The sequence below is a fragment of the Salmo trutta genome, chromosome 29 (assembly GCF_901001165.1).
Source record: "Salmo trutta chromosome 29, fSalTru1.1, whole genome shotgun sequence".
Classification (NCBI taxonomy): Eukaryota; Metazoa; Chordata; class Actinopteri; order Salmoniformes; family Salmonidae; genus Salmo; species Salmo trutta.
The window spans coordinates 12,014,148-12,036,460 of record NC_042985.1 but is presented as its reverse complement, the minus strand read 5'-3'; the positions used below and the strand labels follow the sequence as shown (position 1 = coordinate 12,036,460).

The following is a 22,313-nucleotide window of genomic DNA, read 5'->3' as shown; positions in this document are numbered from 1 at the left end:
TACCAGTGTCTCAAGCACTTCATATTCTAACCCTAACCTAACCCAGTGCCCTATCCATACATCACTCCTTCAAAGCTCCACTCTACCACATGTAGACTATACATCAACCAAAGTTCAAATATACATTGTCAGTCATATTATATTTTTTACTCCCAACAAACTGTTTATTACAAGAAAATGCAAACATCATTACAGATATTGTGTAACCTAACTCTCCAGACAGAGGATCTCTTCTTCTTCTGTTGGGCTGTAGAAGGCAGCTGTGTGCTGTTGGGAGATCGAGGGGAATGAGGGAGGCGATGGCTGACTGGGCAAACTCTGATCCGTTACCACTTCCTCTATCATACAAAGGTTTCCTGAGAGCCCCCTCGTCTTCCTGTCCTCCTTCCGAATGTTCCTGAGCATGCTGGTTATCTGGCGCCGGCACTTTACCCAGTCTTTACCACATTGACGCATGTCTAAACGGCGAAACTTAGTGGCGACAAACTGTCTTATGGCAGAAAGTTTGTCCGGGTCCAGTTTGTTAAGGCCCAGTGCAGGAATGCCCTTGAGATTGCTGGTAGCGATTTCACATTGGGAGAAGACTGCGTGTAGAAGGTATTGCACTGTTGCCCTAGGCGTCTGAAACTTGTGTGCAGTTCTAATTGTGCTTGCAGGAAGACGCACATTCCACTTCATGTAGCCCAGCCAAAGCAACTCATCCCTCTCTGTGTTTGTTATGCTTCTCTGAATTTGTTTGCCTGCAACAGGTGTCCTTTGAGCTGACAGAGGAGTCTTCTGCAAAGGCTCAGCAGTGGTTTGGCTGCCAGGCAGATGGTTAGTCATTAGGTGGCTTTCTACTACGGCTTTGGCAAGCTGGATAGGTTTATCCTTGGGGACATGAATTGGCAGCCTGCGAGAGACATTGGTCACTTTGTCTTGACTAGCCAAGGGGCTACAGATTTCTATTTGGACTTGTTGCTCTGCTTCCTTAATCGACATTTGATCATAGTCCACCTCAACCACAAAACATGACTCCTCAACCTTCACAAAACATTGGTGGTTGGTTTTGGCAAGCTGGATAGGTTTATCCTTGGTTACCTGACTTGGGGCCCTGGAGGCTACCACTCTAGTGAGTGACATTGTGTTGACTATCTGGATGGGTTTATCCTGGGCTAACAGACATGGTCGCCTGGTTGGCTTCATAATGTTGTTATGCTGGGTAGGTTTATCCTGGGAGACATGGGTCACTTTGTCCTGACTAGCCAAGGGGCTACAAAGTTCTATTTGGACCGGTTGTTCCTCTTCCTTAATCAACACTTGATCATAGTCCCCCTCAACCTTCACAGGACAAAGCTCCTCAACCTTCACAGAATATGGCCCCTCAACCTCCATAACACATGGCTCCTCAACCATCCCAGTACATTGTTGGTTCATACCATTTGGTTTAGCCATGCTTGGCACTTCTCTCACTGTATGCGTTTGATTGTCTCTGTCTGTAAAGGTGTCAACAAAGAGAGAGGATTGAGATGCGTTCTCTTTATAAAAGTCTCTCTCCGCCCTGAGATCGACAGCTTCGACTTGCAGAGCATCATGCCTGGACTGCAAATCATTTAAGGACTTCCTCAGGACCTCACACGATACACAGGTGCCCAGGTCCTGCTCTTCAGTTTCTTCTGTGGTGTCAGCATAACTGTCCCTCGGGTCAGCACCTCCAACCTCACTCAGGTCAAGGCACTTCTTCTTCTTCACCGCCCTGTCATAGTTCTGCAGGTTTCTTTTCCCTTCTGTCTGAGCTGTGTTCGGACTCGAGGCATAGTCCTCTGGGCGAAGGAAGAGGGATGGGGCAAAGTCAGGGTGGTCCGGATGCAGGTTTGGTTTCTCTGAAATATGAACTCAAATTAGATTTTAGTCTCTTCAGACAGACACTTAAATTATTGCACTGGAAATGTGGTGTTCTATACAGTTGCCTGTGTGAGCTGTCTTTGACATCACTTCCTTCATGAAAACTCTGTAGCTTGCTACAATCCAGGGATGCGAAACTAGTTGTTGCCCGAATTGTCCCATTATCCCAACTGTTACACAGAAAAGATTGAACTGCTATTTGTTTGTTGCATTTGTTCAATCTTCTAGGTGTAACAGTTGGGATAATGGGCCAATTCGGAGAACAACGCATTTCTCATCCATGGATTGAGGTATGTTTTCCAAGCCATACCTCACCCCGCCTCAATTGTCTTAATCTACACCGGAAGCCTGTCCTACCCTAGCGCAGCTGCAAGCAAGCGGGTAGGATCTGTTGGCTACGAACTGACCATCAACTTACTTAAAACAAAGTGCCTCCCACAAATGCGAGAGGAGGTAGTAGGGTGCCAGTCGTTTCCCATTTGGAGTACCAATTTACCACCCACACGGGAAGGTAGATCTGGTTCTTCTCTCTTCACCATTTGTATCCAAGTTTTCCTTTGACTTTGAGCAATTTCGTTCTCTCCAGTAGGGAATCGGAAAAACCCTAACCCTCCTCCTTTCCGATATTGGGCCTTGCACCCCCAAACACAACATTGCATTTTGAAGGTCCGTAGCTAGTTGTTAAATTATGGATAACGACGTTAACTAACTACGTTTAGGAAGTGAGGGCACAGCACATGACTGAGAGCAAAACGTTGAGCCAACTAGTTAGCTAGTCCATAAAAAAACAGCAATGCATAATATTGATTTACTTAGCTAGCTAGTTTGCTAAAAATAATATTTCATAATTACGATTGCAACCACAATTTGAGCTGGTCTCCTTTTGGCATAGCTAGCTAGCTACCTTGGTGGTCCAACAACTAGCCCAATCATTTCATTAGCCCATCCCCTTTCTCCAATTTCGCGGTGAAACTACACATACGGATGGTTATGATTGATCTGGGACTCTTCTGGCCCTGTCGTCATACCAACACAGTTTGAAGACGCGGTTTGAGACGCTTGCTGAGTAAAACGACTAGCTTCATACTCTACAGCTAGCTATATTTCACGAAATCGTAATATTTGTAAACAAGGCTGTTCTGGCAGCAGAACTTCGAAATCGGAAACCCGCAAACGCATTCACAGGGGAAATATTTGGCATAAACATACGATAGCTTAGCTAACTATCTAATGCTAGCTAGGCTACGTCGTTACCGGTAGCTAGCTAGTTAGACTAGCAAATTCTGTTGTGGTCTTCTAACTAGCTATTTATCGGAAAGGGGACTGCAAGTCCATGCCACCACACGGATCGATTCAGTTGTATTATATTGTACATCTCTACCTAACAGTCGGGAAGTTGTTCCTATAATATCTGCCTTCGTTCTTTGTTTTGGCGCAGCAGCTACGCTACCTGCTGTCCTTGCATGCCATAATCCGATGGATCCTAGCGGAAGTGACCTGGATTCGAGTCTGCCCCATGCAGAGAACCCGTGCCTGATCGTGGAGGACTCCCAGCCCGACAGTGCGGCACTGGAGGACGACCCGGACAGTAGCTACCGCGCCTTGCTCGCCCGCCGCTTGTCCAGCCTGCAGCCCGCCACCTCCCACAGCCCTGTACTGGTGAGTAGCACGGTGTAGAGACAGCGGGAGGTAACGAATGAAGATGGGCTTGAACCAGCAACTTTGGTTACAGTTACAGTAAACCTCCTGTGCCAAAATGATCCATGTCTACTGGCAGGAGTAGTACCGTAGATAAAGAGAGAGAGCCACAACGTTAGATTAAAATATCTCTAGGATATATATGACTGGGGGCTTGGGAGGTTGCCCATCTGTAGAATTACTTTGCCCTACTTGCACCAATGTCACTTGATGTATCCATAATTCTATGCAAAGATGGTCATTTCTGACTGCAGCGTGGGAATCGTGAGAGTAGCCCCGAGGACAGCCAGCCAGAGCAGGGCTTGAACCAGCGACTCAGAGGGCAAGTACACTAATGTTGCATCCTGTAACATAAAGGTCTAGAGATCTTTTGAGAGGCGGTAATATGCTTTCCGGTCATACAGGGAGGGGAGACGATAGGGGTATTGTTTTTGTCAGTTCCTCCTAGCCTGGTACCAAATCAGTTTGTGTTTTTGCCCACTCCATTGTCAAGCAAGAGAGCAGAAATAGACTGTCACCCAGGCTAAGTTCCTCCTGCTACCTTAGAGCAGGAACAGACTGTCACCCAGGCTAAGTTCCTCCTACTACCTTAGAGCAGGAACAGACGGGCACCCAGGCTAAGTTCCTCCTACTACCTTAGTTTGTTGTCCAATGACCTCAAAGGAACTTTGGGGCATATCAACTTAGGTTGTGACATGACATTACTTACCTCTATAAGTCTTTACAACTGATCTAGGACTGGTTTTGTTGTGAAGCTCATATTCATTAATGTTAGAAGTGTGGGGATAACAGATCTCAAGTCAGTTGTCAAGAGGAAAAAATATCACTTGGCCCAATTTGAATCCATTTAAAATACATTCCTCCATCCTACCTGACATGGAGTCAATACTGACACAATTGGATAGGTGACAGCAGGGTTTTCATCAAATAATCCAGTCATGTCAGATCAGTACTTGTCCTACTTCATGGGAAGGAGTGATGCCTGTTGTTCTAATATGAACAGGGCCACTGAATCCAGCCTTCTCTCTCCCCAGGAGCTGATCTCCTCTCCAGCAGGAAATCGATACTCCGAGACCGACAGCCAATCAGAGAGGGTCCAGAACAACAATCACAACGGGCCAGGTTGGTCTCTCAATCTGTGACCATAAAGGACAGAGATTGGATACCTGGGGCCGTATGTATAAGGCATCTCAGAGAACGAGTGCTGATCTAGGATCAGTTCCCCCCTCTCCATGTAATCCTATTCACTGGGATCTAAAAGGCAAAACTGATCCTAAATCAGCACTCCTACTCTGATACGTTTGATACATACGACACCTCACCATTTGAAGCTGTGGTTCTCTGTATGTAACTGCTGTGATGAGTATCCTTGCCTGGGACCCAAAGAGTTGCATTGGGTCTTTTAGTGGGCTAATGCACTCTTTTGGTGTGCAGGAAACTCATGTTCGAACCCTGTCGCTTACATAGATTTTGAACATTTAATGGGGTGTTGGTCACTCCTATAGCAAACTAATGTACCCTCAGAAACACTAAAAGTCCAGGCTGCTAAGTTAAGGGCACAGAAAATAGTAAGTGTGAAATGTAAACTCTGGTTTCAACCATTGCAGCCATTATCAGAGTAATAACATGCATATAGCCTATTGATAGCGCTGGTTTCTCTGTGGTAACATTGAAAGCAGTTGATAGCATTTGTCTCCCCATAGCAGACATTGTATTCTGTCTTAAACCTATTGAATGTATTTTCTTTAGTCAACCAGGAGGAAAGTCAAGTCCTAGAAGTTTGCTCCAATACAAGGAGGTAGGTACTAGGATAACATTGTCACCAAGATGCAGTGAATTGAAGCGTTTGTAAGAGCATTGAGACAGCCAGCTGAGATGTTTGAGAAGTATGCTGCATTCCAAATGGACCCTGGCCCCTGTCTACTACCTAGACACTCCTGTAGATCTGAGAGGATTGGATAGGTGGACGCAATATGGTGACATATCCACCTAGCCAATCAGAAGGCAAGATGACTCTATAACGCTTATATCTTTCCAATCACCTCCAATCTACAGAGGTAGCTAGGTTGTAGGGGGCAGGCTAAGGGTCGGTTTGGAATTCAGCAATAGTCTGCTTTACATTGACATCTTAATCCCTGAAACCATCAGGTGTGCTACAGAAGACATGGCCACGGAGTCTGGGGCGGACTCCACTACACACTGCGCCCAGTCTGAAGGTATGAGCAGTTTTTAACAGAGAAAGAAATAACCATCTGAGACATGTCTCTGAGATAATATACTGTAGCTGTGTACGTTTTCAAATGCTCCATCGATGCTCTTGTTGGAAACATTATTTTTAGGCTGTGCCACTTTTTCCTCATCACCAGATCAGTATTGCATTTCATGAATCATGATTTTGAGCTGTGCATGTTTATGTTGTGTGTATTTTAGGAGGAGTGTCCAAGTTTGATTTTCTGGAGCTTTCTGAGAGCCAGGGTCTGGGTGAAGTGGTGGGGAACAGTCAGGAGGAGGAGAGCCCTACTGCTGCCCAGACAGACAGCCAGAGACACAACAAGCCAGGTAACAATACTAAGTTATCTTTACTTCTCTTGAGTCCATGGTCGTGTTTAGTAGGTGGAAACCCATTTTAAACTGGGACAAACAGGGTGGGACTACCTGGGTCGTATTCATTAGGCAACAAACTGAACTTCTGAGGAAAACGGAAAGGGACTACCTGAACTTGTCCAGTAAGAAATTAGCTTTTATTTCATTTTCTGTTGTAAAATGTTTTGATGCAGTGTGCCTAATGAATATGACCCTGAACATGTTCATGAAGAATAAGAACACAGACATATTTTTATTTTCCGTTGCAAAATGTTTTGCTACGGTGAATTGGACCCAGTTGAAATCTTGACCAAAGTGAAACATATTTTGTTGACTTGTCATTGTTTTGTTGTCACCAGGTGAACAGAAGAACACAACCAGGGGCTTGCCTTCAGGCAGTCAGGACAGCAAATCCAAGAGGTGAGAATATCCATCGGTAGGATGCATACCTACAAGATCATATTTAGTCATAAAGCCTCCGTGTACCACAAGGGCTCGAGAGTCAAGCTTTAAAGGTCCAGTGCAGTCAAAAATATGATTTCCTGTGTTTTATATATATTTCATCATTATCTGGTTTGAATAATACTGAAATTGTGAAAATTATGATAATGCCCTTCTAGCGTAAGAGTTGTTTGAAAAGGCTGCCTGAAATTTCTGCCTGTTTTGGTGGGATGGAGTTTTCACCTGCCTGGTGACATCACCAGGTGGTTAATTAGTTAATAGACCAATAAGAGTTCCAAACCTCTCTGCCATTAACAGCTAGTTTTCAGTTTTCCCCTCCCAGACAGTCCTAGCTGGGAAATAGTTTTTTTTCTAATAAGCTATTTTTGTTTCTTTTGACCATTTTAATTGAAAACATTCACAGTAAGATACTTAATTGTTACCCAGAAATGATTTGATATTGAGATAAAAACGGCTGCATTGGGCCTTTTTAATAAGATGGGCTGAATCTGAACATGAAAAGTGCACACCTTAATTGGAAGATTCACGTGAATCACACATTGATGTTAGTGGGACATTGGTAGTCATTTTATAAAGCTAGGATTCGGCCCCAAAACGATCGATCCATACCTCACAGATTTACACATGCTAGTTCTGTTGCTCAATCCCAAATCGACTCCTAGACGATATCTTATGCACCTGTGGAGCTCTGGGAAGATTTGATAGATGTAAGCAATATGGTAATGAGTCTAACTTGCCCAATAGGCTAGGTGGAATTTTCACCATATTGCTTACACATCAACTTCTCTCAGATCTCCAGAAGTAAATAAAAGGTCTAAGCGTTGATTTGGAATTGTGCATTAGTTTAATAAAGTGTCTGGTTCTTGCCCCAGGTCGGAGGTGAGCTCCAGCAGCTCGTCGGAGCCCCTGGGTTGTGCCGGCCAGGAACTGAGTGTCCAGGCTTTGCTCCACTCCCAAGGCCTGCAGGCCTCCGAGGACCAGGATCCCAAAGGGGACGACTCTGAGCTGCTGTCTTCTCAAGAGGACCTCTTCGACACTGACAAGACAGGTGGGCCATCCATCTATCCACCCATCCAAACTATCTGTCTGTGTTATAGACATATACTGCCAGGGCTTACAGTACTTCTCCAGTTCAAGCAGCTCTTGTTGGTAGAGGTTAAAACAAGTGTAGTCTGTTGTTTACAAAACAATTTGAAGGCGAGCAGTCACAACTGTTATCAACAGTTGACATGAACAATTGATCACAAATTAACAGATGATAATGGAGTTCTCTCTCTCTCTCTCTAGGCACAGGGGTGGACAGCACAATGTCAGAGCCAGAGAACCAAGGCGTGCCCACCCTGACCCCCGCCCACACCCTGCATCTGCTGCACCTCTCTGGGCAGGGCACCCTGGTGCAGGAGAGCCTCTCCCAGTAAGACCTCTCTCGCCTCAACACTATACTGCACACTCCCACTGAGTTGCAGGGATGCAAACTAGTCACCTTTAGGTGAAATTTGCCGTTTTGATGCCAAAATAGGTGGCCTACGTGACTCATGTAGATCCGATGAGAAAAGTTTGGGGGGTGTTGGATCACTACTGGCTGTAACGATCGAGTGATGCGCGTTTGGAACAATACTGTCTGTATCCAAGGCTCAGCCAATCGTTTACATAACAATAGAATGCAGCACGCGACTGAAGAAAGAAGGGCAACCAATTTACTAGTTGCAGCATCAGCGCGCGCTCTGGAAAGGCAGCTTGTCAGTTAGAGCAGCGCGTGCCCTGAACGAGAATGAAGAGGTAACGTTAGGTGAGAAGCCTGACCACGGAGACGGGGGTGAGAAGGTGATGTAGTGTGCTTCATGAGCTGTAACTGAAAAACAACTGGCATTTGGAAAGTTTGAGGTGAGGGAGAAAGTGTGGTGGAACAAGTATTAGTATTGTTATGTATCTTGCTAGCTGGATAGAATTATCCGTTAGCTAGTGTTACCTTTCTTGCCTCCCCTCCAGACGGTAGTCAGGACGGCTCAGGGGAGCCTTCACTTGCTAGCTCCAAGGCCAGAGCAATTTATGGATGCTCTGGGGTAATTCCCCCATTTGGGGATCTTATCCTCTGCTAATGACAAGTTAGCCTGCAATTCCACTGAAGTAGTTAGGTTTTATTAAAACTTGTACATCATTTGAGGTAGTCCGAATGACAAAATAAAATAGTGGGCAAACGGAGCAAAACAGTTCGGCTACATCCCGGTCACACACAACTGCATTCAAAACCGAAAGTTAACTTACTACGTTACCCATAATGCACTTCTGTGTTTTTAAAGCTCTACCCCTACTTTACCAACACTAGCCAGAGAAATATTGAGCAACATTAGCCAACTCATCTGATCAAGTAATTGAGTTTATGGTGTGAAAATTAGCTTGCTAATTAAGTCAGACAGCTAACGTTAGCTAGCTAACATTAGCAACCTAACCAATTCGCTATAGTATTAACTGATATTCGACTCCTTGCCGTTCCTCAAATTATAACGCGTTAGTTGCTTACTGGACCCTGGCAATCTGTGTGAAATGTTAACTAATGTTTCCCCTCTACAGTATGTGGTTAATTTTCAGAATGAAAATAGAGGTGAAAGGAACACTACACACTTTCCCTCTTTCTCACTTTTGCTGGCACATTGTAGAACAGATGTCCACAGGCAGAAAGTGTACAATGTAATAATGTGCATTGTAGCCCAAAGATACTGTCAAGTTCAACACAACAAAAACAATAACGTGTGAGTGAGGGAGGATTATATATTTTTTTTATTCGGTGAACGTTATTTTTACACACGTAGCCTTGTGCACTTGATCGATGTATATATTGGCCACTATAATAGAGCAAAAATATAATGCCTGTTTGTTTCATTTTATTTCTACTTTAAGATGTTTTTTTTCCCAAAGTGCAATATTTATACTGATCATGTAGATCATATTCTTTGTTGTTTTTAATTAGTTAATACCTGCATTTCCCCCTGGCAGGGATTTTTCTGCATGTTTCAGTGCAAAAATTAAAAGTGTCACCTTTTTGGGCCCTCAAGAGTTTGCATCCCTGGAGTAGTTGCCCTGTTGTTTGGGTTGGCCTGGGTTGTGTTCAGTAGGACATAGGACAATCTGTGTTCCAATTGGTCAAGTTGAGGTAGTACTTTACCATTTCAAAACATTTTGTCCCTACCGAACACAACCAGCGATTCTGTTTTGTCCTCATCAGAGGAAGAATGATTGTTGCGTTCATCTTTGCCTTCTCTTCCAATAGGAACTCTGTTGACTTTGTAGCACCCAGCCAGGAAAATTTGAGCCAAACACCTTTTATTGTCCCCAATTCACCGACAGGACAAGAAAATGAACTGGGTAACTAAACTTTCTTTTATCCAGTTGACATGTCAGTTGTTTTAGTGTCTATTCTGAAAAATAGAACTCAATGATAGACTTCTGGTTACCCCACAGGTGCCGACGAACCAATGGACACCTCTATGCCTCCGGAGGACCAATCGGATGGCAAGGAGGAGCCAATGGACATGGACCCAGCTCCTAAGTCACACCCCTCGGCATCCACCCCAGTATCCCAGAATTCCCCAGGTTTTGTGTTGGAGAGGACCCTCTCTCTGCCTACCCAGCCTGAGTTCTCTCATGTACGTATCTTTAATCCATTGACCAGATAGTGGGAAAAAATAGATTCAGTTAGCACTGAACTCAATGGCCGTATCCTGTTACCTGTTTTGGCGTACTAAATAGTAGGCTGTTTGGGAATGTGAAAAATATCATGTTTTATAGTATGAGTAATTTCGAAAATGTAGTTTGCTTTAAATGCCTGGATGTCATACGCATGGCTTTTCATGTAGTAGGAACTCAGACCAATGTGTGTTTGACAACAGCTGATAATCATGTAAGGGTTTGGGCTGTACCAAAATGAAAGAATGGTGGGGAACAACCAAATTGTGCATTAGATGACGTCTTCTCAGTATGGATGAGCCTAGTATTATTATTTTTTTTGACAGTTTAGTCATTTAGCAGATGCTCTTGTCCAGAGTGACATACAGTGAGTGGATTCATCTTTAAGATAGCTAGGTGGAACAACCACATGTCATAGTAAGTACATGTTTCCTCAATAAAGTCTGACACACAGTATGTTATGTGTTGCTTACGGCGTATGTTTTTACTAAACAGTTTGTTCTAAATAGTATGATTAGTATATAGTTTTAGAAAGTATTAGGCAAGAATGAGGTGTTTACGTTTTTCTGTACACAACTTTCGCCCTTTGAATGTAAATATATATATTTTTTATTTAAATTTTAGTCGTTTAGCAGACACACTTGTCCAGAGTGACTTACAGTATTGAGTGCATACAATGTCCTACTTTTTTTCCTACTAGTCCCCTCGTGGCAATTGAACCCATAACCCTGGCGTTGCAAGTGCCATGCTCTACCAACTGAGCCACACGGTACCACATAAATGGAGACCAGGGACCTACCCTTATCTCTCTTTATTCTTCCCTTTTATTTATTTACTCCACCTTCATTTAACCAGGTAGGCAAGTTGAGAACAAGTTCTCATTTACAATTGCGACCTGGCCAAGATAAAGCGAAGCAGTTTGACACATACAACAACACAGAGTTACACATGGAGTAAAACAAACATACAGTCAATAATACAGTAGAAAAATAAGTCTATATACAATGTGAGCAAATGAGGTGAGAAGGGAGGTAACGGCAAAAAAGGCCATGGTGGCAAAGTAAATACAATATAGCAAGTAAAACACAGGAATGGTAGATTTGCAGTGGAAGAAAGTGCAAAGTATAAATAATGGGGTTATTAATCCCTTATTATGGATTATTTTGGTTTATTATGATGATCAAGATTCTCATTATTCAATCAGGTTAAGTCCTATAGGTTCATAAAACACCATCAATTTAGTTTCTTCTTTTTCCCTTTCCAAAGGATGTATTTGTCCCAACCCAGAGCCAAGAGGCTGGAAGCAGTAGCATTGCTCCACAAGAGACGCACAGCAGGAAAGTGACATCATCATCCCAACCAACAGCACTGGATTCAAGCTCACCCAAGATGGCCGCTGCACCCGCCCAGTCCAAAGCACCCACAACAACTGACCGAGAACACTCTGTGACTGATTCTTTCCAACTGGAGCTGTCAGTGAATACTCAGAGCTGTAGTCTGGCCCAGCAGGCTTCCATGCAGGCTGGGGGGAAGGATGTCGAGGAGGACAGTCAGGCTACACAGATAGAAGGTCTGGACGGACCCCTACGGATAGACACCAGTGACTCTGTGATTTCACGTAACAGCCAGAAGAGGGATAGTAACGGGGTCCCCTCTGACCCAAAAACCCCTGCTATTTTGCCTAAAGTTCCTCAGGTGCCTGACTTGCTGAAGACTAGTGGGGAAAGTACCAGGAGAGAGGAATGTAACACTTTACAGAAGTCTGACACGCACAAACAGACAACCTTGAATGTACGCAACGTGAATATAGGCTACGATGGTATCAATGTGATCAAAACAGATAGTTCTCAGAAGCAGGATGCCAAGGCCTCTACCCCCTCTCTCTCCTCCCAACAGAAGCTTGAAACCATAGACTTATTCACCCCTAGCAGCTGTGTGCAGGAGACGCCTTCTTCCTCGAATAGCACTCCCTGTAGTTTGGCCTCCCTGTCTCAATCCCAGTCTGTTTTCTCACAGATGTCTCACGTGGGGTCAGTGAAGGCTCTCTCGCCGAGTCCAGGTGTTTGTGTAGACTCCAGAAGAGATGGAGGAGAAAGGAGAGAAGTAGGAGAAGGAGGGGGAGTGGGAAGCCCGACGAGCTCACAGAAAAACCGGGACCCGTCTAAATCCATACAGTCTTTATCGCAGGAGCGTGGAGGCACTGCTACCAACAGCCCAAAGGAGAAAAACAAAGCAGATGAAGAAGAGGAGGAAGAAGGGATGGAGGAGGGGGGAGAGAAGCAGCAGGACAGCACGTTGGGGCCCGAGGGCTCAGGCCTCTATCTGTCTCTCTCTCAGAGCCAGGTGCTTTCTCCAGAGCCCATGGAGGAAGAAGAGGAGGAAAAAAGAGGGAAGTTCCCTGTCTCGCACTCCAGGAGGGAGGGAGGAGAGGAGGAGAGCAGCAGCATCATTGTGCTGGAGGAGAGCGAGAGGAGCTCCCAGCTACTGGAGAAGGAAGTGAAGTCGCCGTCGAAGATGGGCACGTCTCAGCCAGTGGCAAGCCGGCGGGGGTCAGTGTCGTCCAATGGCACAGGGTCACAGCTGAAGGACACCCAGCTGCTACCAATCGGACTCGCCCAGGCTGAAAAGGAAGGGTCTACGGAAGCAGAGGGGCTCCGAGACAAGAGCCTCAGTGACAGCTCTGGAGGTAAGAGGCCTCGATGCCTGTGGAGATATCAGGTGACTCAATAGCATTTCCTTGATTCCTTGTGTCCTCTCTTCTTTCCTTCTCAAAACACATTGTAGGAAAGATCAGAGGGGAGGAACCTCAGACCTTTTTCCCTCACCTCCTCCAATGCGTTTTGAGGAGAGGACACAAGGAAACGAGGAAAGACTATTAAGAATCCATGAAGGAGATAGAAGTTTGTTTTTGTCCAATATATTGTGTGTAGACCAAGGTTGGGGGATGGGGTGGGTTACCAGGGGTATGTTTGGGTTGGGGGGAACATCAGGGGTATGTTTGTGGTGGGGGGGAACACCAGGGGTATGTTTGGGATGGGGGGAACATCAGGGGTATGTTTGGGATGGGGGGAACATCAGGGGTATGTTTGGGATGGGGGTGGTGGGGGGGAACATCAGGGGTATGTTTGGGATGGGGGTGGTGGGGGGGAACATCAGGGGTATGTTTGGGATGGGGGTGGTGGGGGGGAACACAAGGGGTATGTTTGGGATGGGGGGTAGGGGGGAACACGAGGGGTATGTTTGGGATGGGGGGTAGGGGGGAACACGAGGGGTATGTTTGGGATGGGGGGTAGGGGGGAACACGAGGGGTATGTTTGGGATGGGGGGTAGGGGGGAACACCAGGGGTATGTTTGGGATGGGGTGGGGTGGACCACCAGGGGTATGTTTGGGATGGGGTGGGTCACCGGGGGTATGTTTGGGATGAGGGGGTTGTTCAAAAACGGATTTAAAAAAAAAATGATTTAACAGCTTTTGAAGTGATTCAATAAATAAGTAGACCCCCCCCCATGTGCTTGCTTGCTGACCACTAATAGCTGAAAGACTTGATAGGTTTTCATCTAGTTGCTTTCATGTGTCCTAGTCCCTTCAGATCAGTGGCCATGAAGGGAAGGCGGTGATGAAAGACTCTCAGCCAACTCTATTGAATTCAAAGTGTTTTGTCCCTGCAGTAAATACATTGGGCTACCAGGACTATATAAGCCTGTCGTCATTTCAGTCTGTTCAGAGATCGTAATGGTTTTTGTTTGTATTAATATTTGTCCTCTGCAGAGATTCCATTCCACTTCACTCTCCCCAAAGAAGGCGAGCTGATTGGCCCTCCTGTGAGTGCCACTCCCCCTCTGATCAGCCAGTTGAAGCAGACACCGAGACACAGCACTCCGATTGGTGGGTTCCTTCCCCTCAAGAAATACTATCAACTAGCTCTCTCCATAGCCAGCTTTACCATGTGAACTGAAGCAAAGTATTCTAACCACCAACCTATATAGTCTCACACATCACTTCACACTCACTCTATCCCACACACACACACACACTCGCCCTCACACATCAACACACAAACTCACCCTCTCTCTCCGATTCACCCACTCAGGTACACACACACACATACTCTCTCTCTTTGTCGCACCCACCTCCTTTACACAAACACAGTTGTTCTCCCAGTCACCTCACCTCATCATTCCAATATTATGGTTCGCTAGTAGAATCCCCCAGAGAGGCTCTAATCTGAGCCAGATTACATCGTGGTGGTCGTCGGCTCTTTTTGTTTTCCTCAGACATGACTTCCTTCTCTGAGAAGTCCGCGGCGGTGGGTGACGTTTCCACGGAGACGGCGATGGCGACCAGCGAAATCACGGCGGGGGAGAGTGGCGATGACACGGCCGAAGAGGCTGATGGGAAACTGAGTTTGCGGATGAAGCTGGTGACCCCCGTGGAGGAGGGCAGCTCAGAACGCTTCAGCCTGCAGAGTAAGAGCTGTTATAGGCCGATTATTCATGTGTTATTACCACGTTATTCAAAGAACAGAAATAGGACAGCACTCCGGTAAATAAACTTAAAGTGACATTTTTATTGCTGCATGAATGTTTGGGGTATGAGCCCTTCGGCGTGCAAGGCAATGGCAATCAATGTCACAACAACAAGACCACACAGGTGGGCGTAATTGTAAATTGCCAGTCAGTACTGGCCCAGTGGAGATCCCAGCAGAGGGAGCTGTGGGGGAAACATGACAATCAAATAAAGATCCACAATACAAAGACATTATGATGTCATTACCTAAGTGTTTGGCCTGTTTAGAACCTCCTACAAAATACAAGAAAAATAGCATTCCTCATTAAGGCCAGCTGGGTTACCACATTATTACCACTGGAATAGGAATTATAGCTGTTGTAATGGTTTATATTCCAATGCCTGCTTATAAACATGATATGACCACGTATGTGACCTTTTTGTTTGCCTATGGATGTTCAAGACATCTGTATGTTATTTTGTTATGAATCTGTGTGTTGATACCATGGAGGGACAAGTGACTATCTTTCAGATGGTACAGTGGTCCATAGAAAATGCAAACAGCATCAAACAATATCCAACAACTGTGTACATAGAATTAAAAGGGTTTCATATGACTACTGAAGCGTATCCATTGATGTATAGAAATGTGACATCTGCTGACTCTCACACCTTTACTGCAAGAATAGACGTCTCAGTTTGTTGATTTCTTTTGTTCAACCCCCAAAACACCAAATTAAACACTTTTTTTACCCTCCCAGAGCCACCGCAATCAGACGAGGAAGGCTCTGTCTCCAAGGTTACCACCGTTGTCAAGGCTGTAACCAGGTAACCTGCTTTGGTTTCTATGCAAGGCAGCCCGATTTCAGACTTTTTCCCCTGCCTGGGATTTGAGCTGTGTCCCAAATGGATTCCTACAACTCATTATCACGATTCAGCTTCATTTAATATTATTTTGTTTACATTTTAGTCATTTAGCAGACACTCTTATCCAGAGCGGCTTACAGTAGTGTGTGTGCATACATTTTTATACTTTTTTCATACTGGGATGCCTTTTTGTTCACAACTCTGTACCCCAAATAAAAGCACTGTTGAGAATGTTATAGAATAATAATGTATATATACAAAGATGCTTAATACAGTATGTTACAACCGTCAGTGAATGATCATGACTGACATTTGCATTTATTTGCATATATTTAAATGTATTTACATATACATGTATTACCTGACTTTGTCAGGTCATTTGGTTTCCATGGTTTGTTTCAAATCAAAGTTTATTTGTCACGTGCGCAGAATACAACAGTGAAATGCTTACTTACAGACTCAAACCAATAGTGCAAAAAAGGTGTTAGGTGAACAATAGGTAAGTAAAGAAATAAAACAACAGTAAAAAGACAGGCTATATACAGTAGTGAGGCTATAAAAGTAGTGAGGCTACATACAGACACCGGTTAGTCGGGCTGTTTGAGGTAGTATGTACATGTAGATATGATTAAAGTGACTATGCATATATGATGAACAGAGAGTAGCAGTAGCGTAAAAGAGGGTTTGGCGGGTGGTGGGTGGCGGGACACAATGCAGATAGCCCGGTTAGCCAATGTGCGGGAGCACTGGTTGGTCAGCCCAATTGAGGAAGTACAGTGGGGGAAAAAGTATTTGATCCCCTGCAGATTTTGTACGTTTGCCCACTTACAAAGAAATGATCAGTCTATAATTTTAATAGTAGGTTTATTTGAACAGTGAGAGACAGAATAACAACAAAAATATCCAGAAAAACGCATGTCAAAAATGTTATAAAATGATTTGCATTTTAATGAGGGAAATAAGTATTTGACCCCTCTGCAAAACATGACTTAGTACTTGGTGGCAAAACCCTTGTTGGCAATCAGAGGTCAGACGTTTCTTGTAGTTGGCCACCAGGTTTGCACACATCTCAGGGGGGATTTTGTCCCACTCCTCTTTGCAGATCTTTTCCAAGTCATTAAGGTTTCGAGGCTGACGTTTGGCAACTCGAACCTTCAGCTCCCTCCACAGATTTTCTATGAGATTAAGGTCTGGAGACTGGCTAGGCCACTCCAGGACCTTAATGTGCTTCTTCTTGAGCCACTCCTTTGTTGCCTTGGCCGTGTGTTTTGTGTCATTGTCATGCTGGAATACCTATCCACGACCCATTTTCAATGCCCTGGCTGAGAGGAGGTGGTTCTCACCCAAGATTTGACGGTACATGGCCCCGTCCATCGTCCCTTTGATGCGGTGAAGTTGCCCTGTCCCCTTAGCAGAAAAACACCCCCAAAGCATAATGTTTCCACCTCCATGTTTGACGGTGGAGATGGTGTTCTTGGGGTCATAGGCAGCATTCCTCCTCCTCCAAACACGGCGAGTTGAGTTGATGTCAAAGAGCTCCATTTTGATCTCATCTGACCACAACACTTTCACCAGTTGTCCTCTGAGTCATTCAGATGTTCATTGGCAAACTTCAGAGGGGCATATATATGTATTCTTGAGCAGGGGGACCATGTGGCCGCTGCGGGATTTCAGTCCTTCATGGCGTAGTGTGTTACCAATTGTTTTCTTGGTGACTATGGTCCCAGCTGCCTTGAGATCATTGACAAGATCCTCCCGTGTAGTTCTGGGCTGATTCCTCACTGTTTTCATGATCATAGCAACTCCACTAGGTGAGATCTTACATGGAGCCCCAGGCCGAGTGACATTGACAGTTCTTTTGTGTTTCTTCCATTTGCGAATAATCGCACCAAATGTTGTCACCTTCTCACCAAGCTGCTTGGCGATGGTCTTGTAGCCCATTCCAGCCTTGTGTAGGTCTACAATCTTGTCCCTGACATCCTTGGAGAGCTCTTTGGTCTTGGCCATGGTGGAGAGTTTGGAATCTGATTGATTGATTGCTTCTGTGGACAGGTGTCTTTTTTACAGGTAGCAAGCTGCGGTTCGGAGCACTCCCTTTAAGAGTGTGCTCCTAATCTCAGCTCGTTACCTGTATAAAAGACACCTGGGAGCCAGAAATCTTTCTGATTGTGAGGGGGCCAAATACTTATTTCCCTCATTTAAAATGCAAATCAATTTATAACATTTCTGACATGCGTTTTTCTGGATATTTTTGTTATTCTGTCTCTCACTGTTCAAATAAACCTACCATTTAAAATTATAGACTGATCCTTTCTTTGTCAGTGGGCAAACTTACAAAATCAGCAGGGGATCAAATACTTTTCCCCCACTGTATGTACATGAATGTATAGTTAATGTAACTATGCATATATGATAAACAGAGAGTAGCAGCAGCGTAAAAAAAGGGTTTGGGGGGGGCACACAATGCAAATAGTCCGGGTAGCCATTTGATTACCTGTTCATGAGTCTTATGGCTTGGGGGTAAAAACTGTTGAGAAGACTTTTTGTCATAGACTTGGCACTCCGGTACCGCGTGCCATGCGGTAGTAGAGAGAACAGTCCATGGCTGGGGTCTTTGACAATTTTTAGGGCCTTCCTCTGACACTGCCTGGTGTAGAGGTCCTGGATGGCAGGCAGCTTAGCCCCAGTGATGTACTGGGCCGTACGCACTACCCTCTGTAGTGCTTTGCGGTCAGAGGCCGAGCAATTGCCGTACCAGGCAGTGATGCAACCAGTCAGGATGCTCTCGATGTTGTGGCTGTAGAACCTTTTGAGGATGTCAGGACCCATGCCAAATCTTTTTAGTTTCCTGATGGGGAATAAGCTTTGACGTGCCCTCTTCACGACTGTCTTGGTGTGTTTGGACCATTGTAGTTTGTTGTTGATGTGGACACCGAGGAACTTGAAACTCTCAACCTGCTCCACTACAGCCCCGTCGATGAGAATGGGGGCGTGCTCCGTCCTCCTTTTCCTGTAGTCCACAATCATCTCCTTAGTCTTGGTTACGTTGAGGGATAGGTTGTTATTCTGGCACCACACGGCCAGGTCTCTGACCTCCTCCCTATAAGCTGTCTCGTCGTTGTCTGTGATCAGGCCTACCACTGTTGTGTCATCTGCAAACTTAATGATGGTGTTGGAGTCGTGCCTGGCCATGCAGTCGTGGGTGAACAGGGAGTACAGGAGGGGACTGAGCACGCACCCCCGAGGGGCCCCCGTGTTGAGGATCAGCATGGCAGATGGGTTGTTACCTACCCTTACCACCTGGGGGTGGTCCGTCAGGAAGTCCAGGATCCAGTTGCAGAGGGAGGTGTGTAGTCCCAGGATCCTTAGCTTAGTGATGAGCTTTGAGGGTAGTATGGTGTTGAACGATGAGCTGTAGTCAATGAATAGCATTCTCACATAAGTGTACCTTTTGTCCAGGTGGGAAAGGGCAGTGTGGAGTGCAATAGAAATTGCATCATCTGTGGATCTGTTTGGGCGGTATGCAAATTGGAGTGGGTCTAGGGTTTCTGGGATAATGGTGTTGTGAGTCATTACCAACCTTTCAAAGCACTTCATGGTTACGGATATGAGTGCTACGGGTCTGTAGTCATTTAGGCAGGTTGCTTTTGTGATCTTGGGCACAGGGACTATGGTGGTCTACTTGAAACATGTTGGGAATACAGACTCAATCAGGGACATGTTGAAAATGCCAGTGAAGACACCTGCCAGTTGGTCAGCACATGCCCGGAGCACAAGTCCTGGTAATCCGTCTGGCCCCGCAGCCTTGTGTATGTTGACCTGTTTAAAGGTCTTACTCACGTCGGCTACGGAGAGCGTGATCACACAGTCGCCGGAACAGCGGATGCTCTCATGCATGCCTCAGTGTTGCCTGCCTCGAAGCGAGCATAGAAGTGATTTAGCTCGTCTGGTAGGCTCATGTCACTGGGCAGCTCGCAGCTGTGCTTCCCGTTGTAGTCTGTAATAGTTTGCAAGCCCTGCCATATAAGACGAGCGTCAGAGCTGGTGTAGTATGATTCAATCTTAGCCCTGTATTGACGCTTTGCCTGTTTGATGGTTCATCACAGGACATAGCAGGATTTCTGGTAAGCTTCCGGGTTAGAGTCCCGCACCTTGAAAGCGGCAGCTCTACCCTTTAGCTCAGTGCGAATGTTGCCTGTAATCCATGGCTTCTGGTTGGGGTATGTACGTACAGTCACTGTGGGCACGACGTCCTCGATGCACTTATTGATAAAGCCAGTAACTGATGTGGTGTACTCCTCAATGCCATCGGAAGAATCCCGGAACATGTTCCAGTCTGTGATAGCAAAACAGCCCTGTAATTTAGCATCTGCTTCATCTGACCATTTTTTTATAGACCGAGTCACTGGTGCTTCCTGCTTTCATTTTTGCTTGTAAGCAGGAATCAGGAGGATAGAGTTGTGGTCGGATTTACCAAATGGAGGGCGAGCGAGAGCTTTGTACACGTCTCTGTGTGTGGAGTACAGGTGATCTAGAATTCTTTTCCCTCTGGTTGCACATTTAACATGTTGATAGAAATTTGGTAGAACTGATTTAAGTTTCCCTGCATTAAAGTCTCTGGCCACTAGGAGCACCGCCTCTGGGTGAGTGGTGAGTACTCATCCTTTTACCATGCACAGTTGAGTTGACACTCGGGTTATGAAAGTATTTTTGAATTCGCTGGGGGGTTGCTGGTGTCAGTATCCTAGATGCCGACTCCTGCCGTTTTGCCTTCTAGTAAGGGACTGCTCAGGGGGTCTCCGCGTGTGTGTCTCAGGGGGTTTGGTTCTAGTATAAAGACACATTTCCGTTCATCCCCAAGGAATTGGAGAATACTGCATTGCAAGGCAATTTCATGACATACTATTGGCTTGTTGTATGACCAGTGTCCCTGTCCCCCTCCCCAGCCCCTTGCCCAGCCCCTCTGTGTTCAGCAGGGTGAGGGAGGCCCACAGAAAGGTGATGGAGGACCAGGCCAAGGCCCATCCCAGTGACCCTGGAACCCCTGTCAGGTAAACAACGTGTATGGCCTCTGACATGGGTTGTGTTCATCAGGTCACAGTGTGGCACAACATTTAAAAATGTTGCGCAATGCAAACCCAAAACGAGCGTTTCTTAGTGGAAAAGTTTGGATTATAGGCTACCTCCGAGTTTCGGACTGATCTCTTCGGTTGCATGCCTGCTGAACACTTACCTCATGTCATTTCTGATAATGATGATAAGGATAGTTCTTTTCAGCACGCCTTTGAAAACTAACGTTTGTCTTTGAACATTTGGTGCCAACCTGAAGTATAGTTTCAGTTGATTCCCAGTATAATAGCTCCCCCTGCTGGCTGAAATGAGAGCCTAGTAATAACACAAGCCTAATGTCTATAGTACATTTACATTACATTTTAGTCATTTAGCAGACGCTCTTATCCAGAGCGACTTACAGTAGTGAATGCATACATTTCATACATTTTTTTTCCCATACTGGTCCCCCGTGGGAATTGAACCCACAACCCTGGCGTTGCAAACACCATGCTCTACCAACTGAGCCACACGGGACCGTGTGTGTGTTCGCGCAGACACACACACTGTTCGCGCGCGCACACACACACACACCACACACACACACACACACACACACACACACTGTTCGCACACACACACACACTGTTCGCGCGCACACACACACACACACACACACACTGTTTGCGCGCGCACACACACACACACACTGTTTGCGCACACACACAAACACTGTTTGCACAGACACACACACACACACACACACTGTTTGCGCAGACACACACTGTTCGCGCAGACTCACACACACACACACACTGTTCGCGCAGACACACACACACACACACACACACACACTGTTCGCGCAGACACACACACACACACACACACACACACACACACACACACACACACACTGTTCCTCAGAGTATCCGTTCTGTTTTAAAGTACTGTAAAACTTCAATTAAACGTAGTCTCAAATAGCAGCTTGTCCATTTTAAAAGCCGGGCAGTGGCACACATTTCAGCAAATATACGCCTGTTTCAAATAACCGCTGAGTCTAAATGAATTGTTTACGAGGTTACGATAACCTATTTACAAGGTTTCATGTTTGATTTGTTAGATTTAATAGTTCAGTAATGACTAGAAAAAGTTATGGCAGTCATCTGTTTTTATCAGCAGTAAAAAACTGCTAGCTGTTGGCTGCTAACAGCTGAGAACTGCTAGCTAACTGGCAAACACAAAAACAGTAAACTTCTGGAGTACAGAACCCTAGAAATCAGCCGATCCCATACTAGTGGCGAAAGTAAGAACTGCCAAAATTGCACAGTCAAATAGGAGAATAATTATTGTCAAGGGGGAAAAAAATATTTTTTTCAAAATAGGGGCATACTAAGACAGAAATGTGACAGTGTGTAAAGGATAACACATTAGTGCAGAAAATGAAGAACATTTATTAAAATGCTAGAAGTGAATTAACTATGCAAGTGAGCAAAAGCTGTGTGCATTAAGGAAATGGTTGTTTAGCTCAAAGAGACGCCTGTCTCTAAGGCGTGTGTTGACGAAAATAGACGCCTGTCTC

At 45.4% G+C, this 22,313-nt stretch overlaps 2 protein-coding genes across 9 annotated transcripts in view; one reads left to right on the top strand and one right to left on the bottom strand.

Moving 5' to 3' along the window:
* Positions 1-22,313, top strand: part of LOC115166925 (TP53-binding protein 1) — a 43,123-nt gene that overhangs the window by 3,480 nt on the left and 17,330 nt on the right. For 2 of the 8 annotated variants that reach the window (XM_029720864.1, XM_029720858.1), the window contains exons 1-15: positions 2,632-3,543; positions 4,617-4,704; positions 5,332-5,380; positions 5,731-5,798; positions 6,013-6,141; positions 6,525-6,585; positions 7,500-7,675; positions 7,915-8,041; positions 9,896-9,990; positions 10,087-10,271; positions 11,578-12,997; positions 14,081-14,197; positions 14,587-14,778; positions 15,580-15,646; positions 20,632-20,736. In XM_029720864.1, the coding sequence (XP_029576724.1) occupies positions 3,361-3,543; positions 4,617-4,704; positions 5,332-5,380; positions 5,731-5,798; positions 6,013-6,141; positions 6,525-6,585; positions 7,500-7,675; positions 7,915-8,041; positions 9,896-9,990; positions 10,087-10,271; positions 11,578-12,997; positions 14,081-14,197; positions 14,587-14,778; positions 15,580-15,646; positions 20,632-20,736 (3,062 nt within the window). In that variant the 5' untranslated portion in view covers positions 2,632-3,360. Of the gene's footprint in view, positions 1-2,434; positions 2,551-2,631; positions 3,544-4,616; positions 4,705-5,331; positions 5,381-5,730; positions 5,799-6,012; positions 6,142-6,524; positions 6,586-7,499; positions 7,676-7,914; positions 8,042-8,411; positions 8,512-9,895; positions 9,991-10,086; positions 10,272-11,577; positions 12,998-14,080; positions 14,198-14,586; positions 14,779-15,579; positions 15,647-20,631; positions 20,737-22,313 lie in introns of those variants that run through there. The other 6 variants (XM_029720861.1, XM_029720863.1, XM_029720859.1 and 3 more) reach the window with 6 other exon arrangements.
* Positions 138-3,405, bottom strand: LOC115166927 (uncharacterized). The gene is made up of 2 exons (XM_029720867.1): positions 3,335-3,405; positions 138-1,862 (listed from the first exon to the last, which is right to left on the bottom strand). Exon 2 carries the CDS (start codon positions 1,432-1,434, stop codon positions 208-210), a length of 1,227 nt encoding a protein of 408 aa, XP_029576727.1. The 5' UTR covers positions 1,435-1,862; positions 3,335-3,405; the 3' UTR covers positions 138-207.

What these genes read in the sequence shown, in the direction of transcription:
- LOC115166927 (XM_029720867.1), bottom strand. Translation starts at nt 1,434, where the DNA reads ATGGCTAAACCAAATGGTATGAACCAACAATGTACTGGGATGGTTGAG.